Source organism: Cervus canadensis, chromosome 21 (assembly GCF_019320065.1).
Source record: "Cervus canadensis isolate Bull #8, Minnesota chromosome 21, ASM1932006v1, whole genome shotgun sequence".
In the NCBI taxonomy this organism is placed as follows: Eukaryota; Metazoa; Chordata; class Mammalia; order Artiodactyla; family Cervidae; genus Cervus; species Cervus canadensis.
Window position 1 is genome coordinate 3,709,782 of NC_057406.1, and position 13,864 is coordinate 3,723,645.

The following is a 13,864-nucleotide window of genomic DNA, read 5'->3' on the forward strand; positions in this document are numbered from 1 at the left end:
GCAACAGGCACACACAGGCACGCACACGAGCACACACACAGCACAGAGGCGGGCTTGCGCCCACCCGCTCGCCCACCCAGGCCCGGGGTCCAGGTCGCTCTGAGATGAGTGATAAAAGCAGCCTCCTGCGCTGAGCACTTCCAGAGCCCTCACGCCACTGCCTGGACCCCGAGAGGTGGGGAGGGGGTACAGAAAGAGGCAACAGGGAGCAAGAGAGCCTCTCTGCCATCACTCAGGCGGTCCAGGCCAGGCTCCCTTTCCCAGAACCCCAGGTCAGGCCGGCAGGGGCCGGTGGGATGGGGGCTCTGGGCTCCTGAGTCTTCGGGTGCACAAATGGGGCTTGGGGGCCTGGCAGCCTCGAGGCCCCTGTGGGCTTGCCTGCCCCCACCTCCTGCCTCCAGCCACATGTGCCGGGACACAGCGCAGGCAGGGGGCACCTGCCCAGGTCCCGCGACTGGGCCAAGACTGGGGCCCAGGGGCCAGGCTGGGGTGTGGCAGCTCTGGGGGGCACACGGGCACTGCACCTACCCTGCTGGGGGACCCCGGGAGCCGCTGGTGCAGCCAGGGATGCCTCCTGGCCTCTGTCTCTCCACCTACACACTGCGGGTAGGGGAGGTGTTCTCCCCGCCTTCCAAGCTCGTGGGAGTCTGAGGCCCAGATTGGGTGGGGGTCTCAGAGGACCGGGGGAGCCCACCAGCGGCGTCGTCCCACTGGCTGGGCCTGGAGGCCCCATGAGCCCACCCTGGCCCACGCGCCTACCCTCCTGGCAGCCTCACTTGGACCTCGAGTTCCAGTCTGGCAAAGGTTCCTGTTAAGGAGGCCTAGAACCCACTGCACTGGGCCCCACCCCCGTGTTACGTGGGCAAACAGACTTGGGGGAGTGAAGAACCAGGCCAGGGCCACCCAGGAGCCCCGGGGCCATCAGGACGGGTCTGCGGGTCTCCCAGGCAGGGCTTGAGTACTCGGCTGCCCCCTACTTGTGGCCAATGCAGCACCTTGATTTCCCCCAGCCGGGACCTCTCCACGCCTCTCCTGGTGACGGCCCTACCAGCTGCCCATTCCTTTTGGACGTGTCTTTCCCCAAACCTCCTCACCCAGTCCCCCAGCTGGTCCCATTGGCTTGACCCTCAGACTGTATCCCAAGCCTGGCTACTCACCTCCTCCACCTGGCAGGCCATCAGGGTTTCTTACCCAGACCCTTCCACAGCCTCCCCATGGGTCTCCCCGCTTCCACCACACCCCTGCCATCAGCAGAGGGTCCTTTCCAAGGTCCATCACAGCAGCCCCTTCCAGGGGCTCTTTGTCTTTGTAGAACAAAATGTAAACTCTTCCCCATGGGCTCTCAGAGTCGACACAGTGTGGCTGTCTCTCCTGCATCAAACCACACACCCCCAGCTCATTCTCTCCTCGGGGCCTTAGCATTGCTGTTCCCTCTGCCTGAACACTGTTCTTTGCGCCTTTGCACGACTCACTTCTCTTGTGGTTCAGGACTTACCTTCGGTATCCTTGTTTATTTATTATTTTGGCTCTGTGGGTCTTAGTTGCAGCACACAGGATCTTCATCTTCATCACGGTATGTAGGGTCTTTTTAGTTGTGGCATGTGGGACCAACTTCTCTGACCAGGGATCGAACATGGGCCTCCTGCATTGGGAGTGCAGTTTTAGTCCCTGGACCACTAGTGGGAAGTCCCTTCAGCCTCCTTCCTGAGAGGGGCCTGCACTGGCCGCCCTCCACCCAAGTGCCTCCCTGCAACCACCCTGTCCGGCTGACCCTCCGTGGTTCTGACCGAGGCTGTCTGCCTGCACGCCCTGTGAACCCCTCCCAGCCCATTAGTCTCGTCCTGCTGTTTGGTGGCCTTGGGCTTGGGGATGGGTGGGGGCTCCAGTCCGTGGGGTCGGTGAGGAGGGCTGACTGTGCTTGGTGCTGGGGAGACATATGGATGGTAAGTGCAGGGACGTGAGGGAAGGAGGGGTGAGGTGGCGTAGGGTGCCTGGGTCCCTGGTCCAGTCAGAGAGGCTGGAGACAGACCATGTGGGTTCTCCATTCTGGTGGGTGGAGAGTAGCCTGAGCATGGACTCCAGGGTCCTGGGTCAGATCCCAGCTCTGTGGTCAGCCTGCCGTGTGACCTCAGGCCGGTTCCTTACCTCCTCTGAGCTAAGCACCCTCACTGTAAGGGGCGAACTCCATGAAGGTTTAAATCGTCTAGAACGAGTTGTGTGCAATCCCCTGAAAGACTGCTTAAGGTTTTTTTTGTTGTTGTTTTTGGTTGGGGGCAGTTTTTTTTGCTGTATTTTTTTTAATATTTATTTTATTTGACAGCGTCAGTGCAGCACACAGGGTCTTTGATCTTCCTTGCAGCATGAGGGATCACTTTTGGTTGCGGCATGTGGGATCTAGTTCCCTGACTAAGGATCGAACCTGGGCCCCCTGCATTGGGAGTATGGCGTCTTAGCCACCGAACCACCAGGGAAGTCCCTGCTATGTTTGTATAGCAGCTTTATTCAGATATAGCTCATATCAGTACAACCCATGCGTTTAAAGTATACAATTCAGTGCTTTGAGAGTAGTCATAGGTTGTGCAACCATCACCATAGTCGATTCTAGAACATTTTCATCACTCCAAAGAGAAACGCTGTACTCTCAGCGATCACCCTTCAGTCCCCCTCGCCCTTGGCAACACTTGTCTGCTTTCTGTCCCTGTGGACTCACCTGCCCTGGGCATCTCACATTAGTGGGGTCATCAATAGGTGGCCTTTTGTGTCCGGCACCTTTGAGCGTCACGTTCTCAAGGCTCATCCACGTCGTAACCTGAGTCCGTACTTTGTTCCTCGATGTGTCTGAAGTGTTTCATTGTGTTGAGGGACCGTGTTTTCTTTATCCACTCATCTGTTGATGGATATTTGGGTTGTTCCCACCTTCTGGCTGTTGAGAATCATGCTGCCATGAGTATTCACGTACAAGCTGTTGCATGGACACGTGTTCGTTTCTCTTGGGTTCATATCTAGGGGAGGGGTTGCTGGGTTACAGAGTAACTCTGTATTTAACATTCTGAGGAACTGCCAAACTGTTTGCATAATGAATGCACCATTTTCCATTCCCACCAGTGGTGCATGAAGGTTCTGGTTTCTCCACATGCTCATCAACACTTGTTAGTGTCTTTTTATTTTAGCCATTCTAGTGGGTGTGACAGAATGAGAGGGTTGGATGGCATCACTGATTGACTGGACGTGAACTTGGGCAAACTCCAGGAGATGGTGAGGGGCGGGGAAGCCTGGCGTGCTGCAGTCCACGGGGTCACAAGAGTCGGACACGCCTTGGCCACTGGACAACGACAGCAGAGTGGGTGTGACATGCTCTCATCGTGGCTCTGAGCTGCGCTCCCTTGATGGCTGATGATGTCGAGCATCTTTGTGGGCTTAATGGCCATTTTTATACCTTCTTTGGAGAGCTGTTCGTTCAGATCCTTTGCCCGTTTTTAATTGGGTTGTTTGCCTTTTTATTGCTGAATTGTAGAAAATACTGTGTTTTTTCAGAGCAGGGGAAGTACAGGTTGGCAGAATGGTGGGGTTTGACAGAACCGAGCTGTCGGCCACAAGCACGGACACACATTTGCTCACGCTCCTGGGAACTGCATTTGTGCACATGTAAGTCCAGGCATACACCCAGGACACGTGTGTGAGGACTCCGGCAGCGGTACACAGGATGCCTGGACCTGTGCACACCACGGGGAGCCCGTGTGTGGTGTGTGACACACGTGTGGACAAGAAGCGCAGGTCAGCAACCCCTGTGTGCTGGGCCAGGCCTGCCCCTGGGACCACACGTGGGTCCTCTGACACGGGGACTCGGCTGTATCAGAGCAATTACCCTTCTTGTCCTTATTTTGCAAAGCGGGGACACCGAGACATACAAAGGCCCCTTCATTGGTCCAAGGCCACCCAACTGGTCAGTTTTAGGGTCCAGACCTGAACTCGAGGGCTCTGACTCCAAGGCCCCTCCCTGGGACCTTTGACTCTGACCTCACCTCAGTCGTTTCAGAATGTCAGGTCTGGGTTCTCCACTTCCTGGGCTGCTGCGTGACTTTGGGCTGCATGCTGCCTCTCTCTGGGCCTCAGACTCCTCGTGGAGTAGCACCAGATGGCCCCCCAGGTCCTCCCAGCTCCCCTTCTCGGAGGGAACAAGCGCCTTTCTCACCTTGCCTCCCAGGCCCGCAGTTAATCAGGTCATCATGAGCTCAATTAGTGCTGGTCGTGGCTTTCTGAAGATAGCGTGCCAGGCCCCTCGGGATGCTAGGAAGTGGGATGTGACTTTGAGTGGACCGTGAGATAGGTGTGTGTGCCTGGGGCCTGGGGCAGGCGGGCAAGGGAGCTCTGCCCTGGGAGGGCGAGAGGAGCCCTGTTCTGCCCAGGCCCCCGCGTTACCCTGTAGCCTCATTTGTCCCCCTCAGTGTGTGCATGTCTGCTGGCACTCAATCATATCCGACTCTCTGCGACCCCATGGACTGTAGCCCGCCAGGCCCCTCTGTCCATGGGATTCTCCAGGCAAGAACACTGGAGTGGGTTGCCATGCCCTCCTCCAGGGGATCTTCCTGACCCAGGGATCTAACCTGTATCTCCTGCATTGCAGGCAGATTCTTTACCACTGAGCCACCTGGGAAGCCTGTCCTCTCCAGTAACTGCTCTCAAATCACTGCCTGGTCCCCAGCATCCTCCTTGAGGTCAGGGTGAGGGGATGGCATGGTGGGTGAGGCCCTGATGATCCGGGAAGACCCTCTTTCCCTGGACTTCAGGTCTGGCTGGCATGCAGTGGCCGGGGTGGGGGGTGCGTCTTTGCTCAGGGTGGGGGGCGAGGTTAAGTCTGAGTAACCAATAGGAAAGAGCAGAGCCGGGTGGCCTCTGAGTGGCCAGCGCCTCAGTTTACCTAGGGGGCAGTGGTCTCCAAGGGTCAGCTGTTCTGGATTCATCTAGAATATGTGTGGAGGGGGCAGCTGGGCAGGCTGCCTGGGAGGAGGCCATGGATAGCGCAGAGGTGCCTGGCCCGTCCTAGGGGCCCCAAGCTGTACCTGGCCATCCGCGGCCCGCCCTGGCCCCCTCATTTGGTGTCCGTGAGGGCGATGCCTGTTTATACTGTTTTCTCTCCTGGGACTGTGGGGTAAATGGGGGCACAGGCTCAGAGAGCGTTTGTGACCGGCCTGGGGCTGCACCGCAGGTGTGAGATTACAAGGCCAGGGCGTTCCTGCCTGCTCCTCCCCGCGTATGCCCGAACCTCCCTCTCTGCTTCCCTGAAACCTTGGGCTGGGGGCAGGGCTGGGCTCATCGAGCCCACCTTGACTTCCCGAGTGCCAGACAGACTGCCAAACCTACTGCTGGCTCTGGGGTCTGCGGGTGCAGATCCGTCTGGGGTGCGCTCCGGATCCCAAGCGGGGCCCCTGGGCTCCAAGAGCAAAGAGTGCCCCCCAGGACAGCGGCTGGCCGCACACAGACTGTCCCCGCTGCCTCCACCCAGCTCCCCACCCCCATCACCGGCTGCATCTGGAGCAGCCGCTGAGCTTGCGTGTCCATCGCTGCGGCTGCCTGGGCAAATCACTTCCTGCCACTGAAGCTCAGTGTTCGCATCTGTGAGATGGGTCTCATCCAGAGGAGTTATTCTGTGGGTGGTCGTGAAGATAGAAGGGGATGATGCCATGGCGCGCATCCAGCCCCTGCCCTGCTCATGTCCGGGCTCAGGGGGTAATGCTGCGGGGTGGGGGCACACGGAAGAATCAGACGTGGATCCCACCCACCACCCCTGCAGCCCGTGGGCACCTGGCAAGAGCCAGGGGAGGCCATCTCACCTCACGGGGGGGCTTCTGGAAGCAGGGGTCCTCCTATCTGCGTTCAGAGCCTGGGTGCGCTGCGGGCACATGGGCAGGCAGGCAGGGCTCCAGGAAGAGGGGGCCAGTGTCCCCCACACAGGCAGCAAGGAATCAGGCTGCTGTTTATCCCAGCAGAGTGGTGTGCATGGGGGCACAGCTGCACCTGCCCACAGGCCACCAGCTGTTGGGCTTGGACTAGCAGGGCTTCCAGGAGTGGTGGGTGGGACGCGTGGGCCTCCAGGGCTGGAGGGCATCTCGGGGCCCGGGAGTCCCGGATGTTTGCTGGGACAAGGCCCACGGGTTTGAGGGGCTTCTCTCTAATCCCAGCCCTCCCCCTTCTCACCCTGGAGGACAGGCAGCCAGCCCCTGTCCTGGCTGTGATCTGGTCGGGGAGGGGGCGGGCCATGTCCTCCCTCCGGGCCGGGCACACTGTGAGTCAGCCCCGAGTCAGCGTCCAGTTCTGTGAAATGGGGCGACAAAGCCGTTGCATTAAATGAGATGCACCTGCAGAGCGCGGAGGGGGGCGGGTGAGCGATCCCCTCCATCCCAAACGCCACGTGACTCCTCGGCTCCCCAAACCATGCCTGCCTCATGCTCACCTCCCCCTTGTCTCCATGGTGAGATGAGAGGGCTTGGCTCATTAAAACCAAATAAAAAAGGAATTAGCGGGAGTGGCAACCGGGTGAGTAACTGATGAGTAACTGGGTCTGAGCTGAGCACGGGCAGAAACCAGGCTGGAGCAGAAAAGATGGGGCGGGGGGGTGCGTTTTGTGAAATGCCCTCCAAACACGCAGCCCGCCCTGGCCCAGGCACCTGCTGGCCTGCTTGGAGCTTTAGGGTGGGGGGTGTGGGAGTCCCCCTTCTGGCTGCTGCTGGGGAGGGAGGGTGTTTGGGGAAGAAGAGGAAGGAGGGGTCGGTGGGGGGGTGTCCAGGGCCTCCGAGGGCACGCCCACATCCTGCTCACTCAGGCAGGGCTTGGTTGTGGGACTTTCAACTCCGTGGGCCTGGCCTCCTGGTGGATTACACAACCGAGGAGATTCCTCACACTCCAGCGTGTGGCACGGCCCACTCCGAGGCTAGCTCCACCTCACCAGGGCTCCCAACCAGTGTTCAACTGCCGGCTAGCACTCCCCCACCCCCCACCCCACTGCACACCTGGGGTCCACAGATGGTCCAGAGGCAGAATACCCCTGCCAAGGGGCTGTGCGTCCTCTTCCCCGGTCTCTTCCTGCCCACGATGACTGAGGGCAAAGGGGCCACAGAGGGGGTAGGATGACCTCCGTGACCTATGCCCCAGGCCCTCCCTCTGCAAAGCTGGGCTTGGATTCCACTGCCCGGGTTCAAGTCATGCTTCAGCCATTAACACCTCGTTTCACAGCTTCCTGATAGCTCAGTTGGTAAAGAATCCACCTGCAATGCAGGAGACGCTGGTTCAATTCCCAGGTTGGGAAGATTCCCTGGAGAAGGGATAGGCTACCCACTCCAGTATTCTGGGGCTTCCCTTGTGGCTCAGCTGGTAAAGAATCCGCCTGCAATGAGGGAGACCTGGGTTCCGTCCCTGGGTTGGGAAGATCCCCTGGAGAAGGCAAGGGCTACCCACTCCAGTATTCTGGCCTGGAGAAGTTCATGGACTACAGTCCACGGGGTCACAGAGAGTCGGACACGACTGAACGACTTTCCCTTCACTTCACTTCACAGCTTCTGTGTACCTCGGTGTTCTCACCTGTGATGTGGCAATAAGGATAAAACCTCCAGTCGTCGGGAGAGGTCGATGAGAACACGTATGAAGGGTCAGGGGGTGCTGGTGCTATGAGAGCCGGTGAGGAGGAGGGAAGCACAGCTCCGCTGATCTGCTTGCTAATTAGTTCCAGGAGCCCCCGCCCCCAGAGCCAGTGTGAGCTCTAAGATCTGAACCCCACAGCTTCTCGCTCGCCCCCACACCGGCAAAAGTGCCACCTGCTTCACGGCACGTCGCTGGCCACCCGCACGTTGGCTTCCTGGCACCTCGGCCACCTTTTTTCATGACTCTTGATCTCCTACTCCCAGCTCAGGAACACCAAACTGTTGTACACCTCTGCACCTACTGTATGCGCACCAGGAGCGTGCACCCACCACACACACAACACACACACACATTCACACGCACCCATGAAGAGTTAACACATACTTCTTGTTAAGACTTAAAGATGTCACCTCTTGCAGGAAGCCTTCCCTGACTGCTCCACCCCACCCCCAACTCCCCACCGAGAGGCAGATTGAGGAATCCTTGGAGGTTCCGTGGTTCCTTGTGCCCCTCCTCGCAGAGCTCTGTGGTCACCTCCTCTCCTGGAATCCCCCAAGTTCACTGCCACCTCCCTTGCCCATACATGCCCATGCATGAGCTAGTCAGCAGGCTCTGCTGGGCTCGGGCGACACCAACACGAACAGAAGGAGTTCAGTCGCCCACTTCCCACCTTGCTCTCCCTGCCCCTGTCTGGTGCTCCCGGCTAGTGGCCTGGATGGTGCAGAACCAGGGCTCCTCCAAGACCCCCTCACTGGGCTGAGGCTGACTTCTGATGGAGCAGGGCCATCAGAGTGGTCCCCAGGCAGGAGGGGAAAGTGTAGGCAGGACGGGCCCGCCCGGGAGGAGGGGCGGGTGAGCAGCAAGGCCCTGGGAAGGTGGTGCCCTTTGCAGCCCCTGGTCTTTCTGGGGAGGAAGGGATGTTGGACACCACCCTTCCCTCAGCTCTTCTCAGAGGATGGAAGTTTCCAGGAAGCCACGGCCCCCTCCGAGAGGCAGAGGCCAACCAAAGCCTCCTCCACCCTGGGCCCCTGAGACCCTGGTCCTCATCCTGAATGGGAGACACCCCGGGAGCAGGGACCCCAGATAGGTGGGCCCCCAGAGGGAAGACACTCGCTGAGGCTGAGTACCCCACCAAGGGTGAGCCTGCTAGGGGAGTGGGGACCCCTTCGAAGGAGCCCCCCTCAGCCAGTTGGTGGGTGAGGAGGCAGGCCCCAGAGCACATGGCCCGCACCCAGGACAAGGCCGGGCAGGCAGTCGGTGCTCAGTGGATGCTTGTGGAATGGACCTAACTTGACTCTCAATCCTCTCTCAAGCTGGGGGGGACCATGCCAGACCCCTACTGTCCTCAGGGACAGTAGGCAAGCACACGGGGCATGTTGGCGCTCGTAGGGCACAAGCGCTGGGCTTATATGCTCCTGGACCCGGGCTTTGGTCCAGTCAACACCACTGAGCTCCGGGCCCGGAGTGGCAGGTGCTGGGGACCACACAGACCCGGCCGTGGCCCTCAGGGAGCCTCTCTGCCCTTGGGCAAGGAGAGGGGTGCTCGAGAGACTGGGGCTGGGATGGCTGGATGCATAGGCGGGGGACGGGGCATGGAAAATACAGAATTCAAGCTGGGACTGTCAAACTGAGGGGCCTTTGACCCACGTGGAGCCAGGAAGGCCCAGTGTTGGTCCCACCAGGTGGACACTGTCAAGAGCAATGAGAGTCAGATCTGCCACTGAGGGTGGTCAGGGAGCCCGGGCTGTCTTCTGGCTGGTGGTCTGGGAAGGCTGCTTGGAGGAGGAGGTATTGGAACTGACTTTGGAAGGTTGTAAAAATTGGGGCATGAAAGGGAAGGAAATTCCACCCAAAAGACCAGGAAACGTCCAGGAGCATGTGAATTTGAGTTTGAGCCCCGGAATTTGAGTTGTTTGGGGTGGAAGATAGGGAGAGAGGGCTGGGGATCCAACCCTGCACGGACTTCAGACCTTCCCTTTCCAGCTCAGGCAAAGGAGAGGGAGGGAATGTGTGTGTAGTGTATGTGTGTGCGGAACTGCACTTTGCACTCGCCTGGAGGATGGCTGGGGAGTGGGGTTGGCAGGGGAGACTCACGCCCCGGCCTGGCAGTTCAGTGGCCCCTGAAGCAGGCAGGGGTGATGGAGAAGGAAGATTCAGGTGGCCAGGGCCTAGTGAGGGGGTGACAGTGGGTGGTTAGAGAGAGAGATGGCAGCAAAGGGGTTTGGGGTCCACTGCAAGCTGGGGGCAATCTGCCTGGCCCCTGGCCGGTGGGGTGGGCGCCCCTAAAGGGATCCTGGGCACAGGTGGTCCGCTCCTGAAGAGCAGCGCCAGGAAGCTGGCAGAGGTGCAGGCCCAAACAGCCCCTCCCAGGACCCCTGACTGCCCTCTCCGAGGAGGAAACTGCCTCCCCACCCCGCACTCCCCTCACCCCCCCGCCCAGGCTCCTGGAACAGAAAGAGAAGGGTCTTCCGTGCGGGCGGCAGGGCTAGGGCACGCACCGAGTGCCCAGGGTGTACTGGCCTTACGACAGCCCTGCCAGTTGGGTTCCATCAGCCCCAAGTGGCTGAGTCGGAAGCTCAGAGAGGGTCAGGGCTGAGCCCAGGGTCACACGGCCGGCCGGCAGCAGGATCAGGGCCCAGCACCTGGCCCCCTGAGCCCAAGGGTCGGAACCTGCGGGGTTCATCGTCCGCACTCGTCCCCTCCCCGCAGGGAGCCGTGAGGCCGCCTTCACGTACGCCATCACCGCGGCCGGCGTGGCCCACGCCGTCACCGCCGCCTGCAGCCAGGGCAACCTCAGCAACTGCGGCTGCGACCGCGAGAAGCAGGGTTACTACAACCAGGCCGAGGGCTGGAAGTGGGGCGGCTGCTCCGCCGACGTGCGCTATGGCATCGACTTCTCCCGGCGCTTCGTGGACGCCCGCGAGATCAAGAAAAACGCCAGGCGCCTCATGAACCTGCACAACAACGAGGCGGGCAGGAAGGTAGGGCGGGCGCGGGGCGGGGCGGTGGTGGGCGGGTCTGGAGGGGCGGGGCGTCGCGGAACTGGGCGGGGCTCTGTGACCAGTGAGCGGGGCGGGGCGACACAAGCAGCGGGGCGGGGCGGGGCGGGGCAGGCCTGCTTCAGGCGTGACCACTGACTTACCCAGTTATCCAGGGAGGGTCTGGACCTCTCTGAAATTTGGGCTTCTCTCCTAGCGGAGGGAGTTGGTGAACTGAGCCCTTGAAGGTGCAGGATGGGTAGTGTTGAGCACAAGCCATCACTTGTCCGTCCTAAGCTCTAAGCGTTGGGCCTTTCTATTCCAATTGCAAAGATTTGAAAACTGAGGGTGGGACTAGAGAATTTATGTGTCCGCAGCCCTCATCTGGTGGGCAGTGGTGTGAGACAGGGACCCTTTTTGCACATAGGGTAGGAGCCGGGCCTGGCAAGCGTTGGTGGTGGGGGAGGCCTCTAGGCCACAGTCTGTGTCCCTGCCCCACTCCTGTAGGAGTCATGCCAATACACTCAGAAAGGCTTCCTGGAGGAGGCGGCCTTTGATTCATTTTGAGAGTCTCGAGGAAGGGGTGGTGCCAGGGAGCAGGAGCAGCCTGAGGAAAGGCAGAAACTGAGTTGGAGCCTCTTGAGCAGCCAGCTTCATGCGTGGGGTGGGGTGCAGAGAGGTGCGTGATAAAGGAAGACATTCAAGCCGGGACACAGTGGGGAAGAAGTCAGGGCGAGTCCAGCCCCGCCTCGGGGAGATGAGGGCCCCAGATACTGGGCTGGGAGGAGCGGCCGCCATGGCGGCAAGATGGCCCGAGATAGGGCAGCCAGCCGAGTGGAACGCCTCTGGGTCTGGCTCTCCAGCCCCGGGGGCTGCACCCAGGGCACCAGGGCCTGAGGGGCTCTGCAGGCCAGGGACAGACTAGCCTTTCCAGGCAAAGAAGACTTGAAAATGCCCTCTGCCCCCAAGCCCAGAGCTGAGCTCATTCACTCAACCAATGCCCCTGCCGGGTCTGTGTGCTAGGCGTCATGCCGGGCACGGGGCCCAGGTGGAGTGAGACGTGCCTTGGCTGTGGGAGCTCCGCCAGCGCCCAGTGGGCCCACATGCAGGGAGCCCAGGGGCCTGAGGGAGGGGTAGCGGTAGCTTCCTGAAGGCAGTGGTGTCCTCGGGGGGCCTTGAAGGACATGCCAGAGCTGAGAAGAGCAGAGCAGAGTGTGAGGGGTGAGGGGGAAGGACCTGGGGGAAGAGGGGGCAACTGCAGAGGGTTCAGGCTTGTGGGAGTACCAGGGGTGGGTGAGACAGGGCTTGAGACATATGCAGGGGCCAGCCCAGGGTGGGCCTTGAGCACCAGGCCCAGGCTTTGACTTCATCTTATAGAAGTGGAGGTTGCCATGCAGCCAGTGGTTGTTCAGTTACTGTCAGATGAACAAATGAGTGAAGAAATGAGTCTTCATTTCTGGACCTCCATGGAGTTTACAGAAAACATTTAGGCTCCATTCTCCATGTCTCTCTGTGTGTGTCTGTGTGTGTGTGTTAGTCGGGTCCGACTCTTTGCAACCCCATGGACTGTAGCCCCCCAGGGTCCTCTGTCCATGGAATTCTCCAGGCAAGAATACTAGAGTGGGTTGCCATTTCCTTCTCCAGGGGATCTTCCTGACCCAGGGATCGAACCTGGGTCTCCGGCATTGATGGCAGATTCTTTACTGTCTGAGCCGCGAGAGAAGCCCCAGGCTCCATTCTCTGGGCTCAGGCAATGGTGATCTGTGTCTGGAAGGGCAGAGGAAGAGAGATTCACTTACATGGAGGGCACTAGGAGGGCTCCCTGGAGGAGGAGGCACATCTGAAGTCTAAACTGAACCAATCCCCTTTGAGCCTCTGCAGTGGTTTAGGTCTTGAGCAGGGGCTTTCCCACACCCCTGGGAGAACAGTCTCACCATCTCCATTTTATATTTGGGGACTTGGTGGCTGGGAGGATAGGGGGTGGCAATTGGTAGGTGGTAAAAAAGTGTAGCGGCGAAGGCAATGGCACCCCACTCCAGGACTCTTGCCTGGACAATCCCATGGACGGAGGAGCCTGGTAGGCTGCAGTCCATGGGGTCGCGAAGAGTCGGACATGACTGGGCGACTTCACTTTCACTTTTCACTTTTATGCATTGGAGAAGGAAATGGCAACCCACTCCAGTGTTCTTGCCTGGAGAATCCCAGGGATGGGGTCGCACAGAGTTGGACACGACTTAGCAGTGAAGTGACTTAGCAGTAGCAAAAAGGAGTAGGGGAAGTGGAGACTAGCAGGATTGGGCCTGAGGAAGATAGGAGGGCTGACAGCAGGAGGCTGGTGATGGCCCTGGGGCTGTTCGGGGGTGGGGAGGAATTGGGATGGAGAAGAGTAATAATATATTGAGGGGGTTTGACTGGGTTGGAGCCGTGACACCCGGAAGCCATGCACTAAGGAGAAGCAGAATGTTGGAGGCAAGGGGATGCAGATGAGCCGTGCGAGGGCCTGTCGGGGCCAGGGGAGCCACAGCAAAGGCCTCTAACCTGGTCGGCAGCCAGGATTCTCCCGCTGACACTGTCCCCAGCTGTCCGCAAGGCCCTGGCTGGCCCCGCCCCTCTCCCACATCCATCTCCTCCCCCTCAGGTAGAAGGCGCCGTGTGCCCCAGCCTGTCCCCACAACAGCCCCTACCCCGTGGGGCCGTGCTGCCCATGTGTAGTCTGAGCCCTTGGAAAAGGCCAGTGGTGGTGACTACACGGGGCCCCGGCTTATCATGGCAGCTGAGACCAGTGGGTATGGCTTCTGAGGTTTCCTGGAGAGCTGAGTCCAGACCTTCACGGGTCACTCTAATGCTGGGGCACCCCGGCCCCGTCGTAGAGCAGCCAGGCCCGACCCCCAGTCCCCAGGCCTTGGACAGAGTTCAGCAAGTCAGGTGGAGAGGGGGCTGTTGCTGCCACACTGAAGTCCCACAGTGAAGTGGCTTCAAGCAAGAGGAATTTGTTCTTGCGCAGAGCCAGAGGCCCAAAGTCATGGTGTCCGCAGGCCTGAGCTCCCTCTCGAGGCTCCCCAGGAGGGTCCTTCCGGCCTCTTCCAGCTCCGGGGGCCGCGGGCACTCCTTGGCTTGTGGCCGCGTTGTCCAGTCTCGGCCTCTGTCTTCACGTGGCCCCTCCTCTGTGTCGTGTTCCCTCCTCTTCTGTCTCTTAGAAGAACACAGGTCTATCTCATTGCGAGTCTTACCTTGCTTACATCTGCAAACTT

The 13,864-nt window shown here is 59.9% G+C and overlaps 1 protein-coding gene across 2 annotated transcripts in view; it reads left to right on the forward strand.

The window, feature by feature from the left end:
• WNT7B (Wnt family member 7B) overlaps window positions 1–13,864 on the forward strand; it is a 54,242-nt gene that overhangs the window by 34,811 nt on the left and 5,567 nt on the right. For both annotated transcript variants that reach the window (XM_043441374.1, XM_043441373.1), the window contains exon 3: window positions 10,345–10,616. In XM_043441374.1, the coding sequence (XP_043297309.1) occupies window positions 10,345–10,616 (272 nt within the window). The remainder of the gene's footprint in view (window positions 1–10,344; window positions 10,617–13,864) is intronic.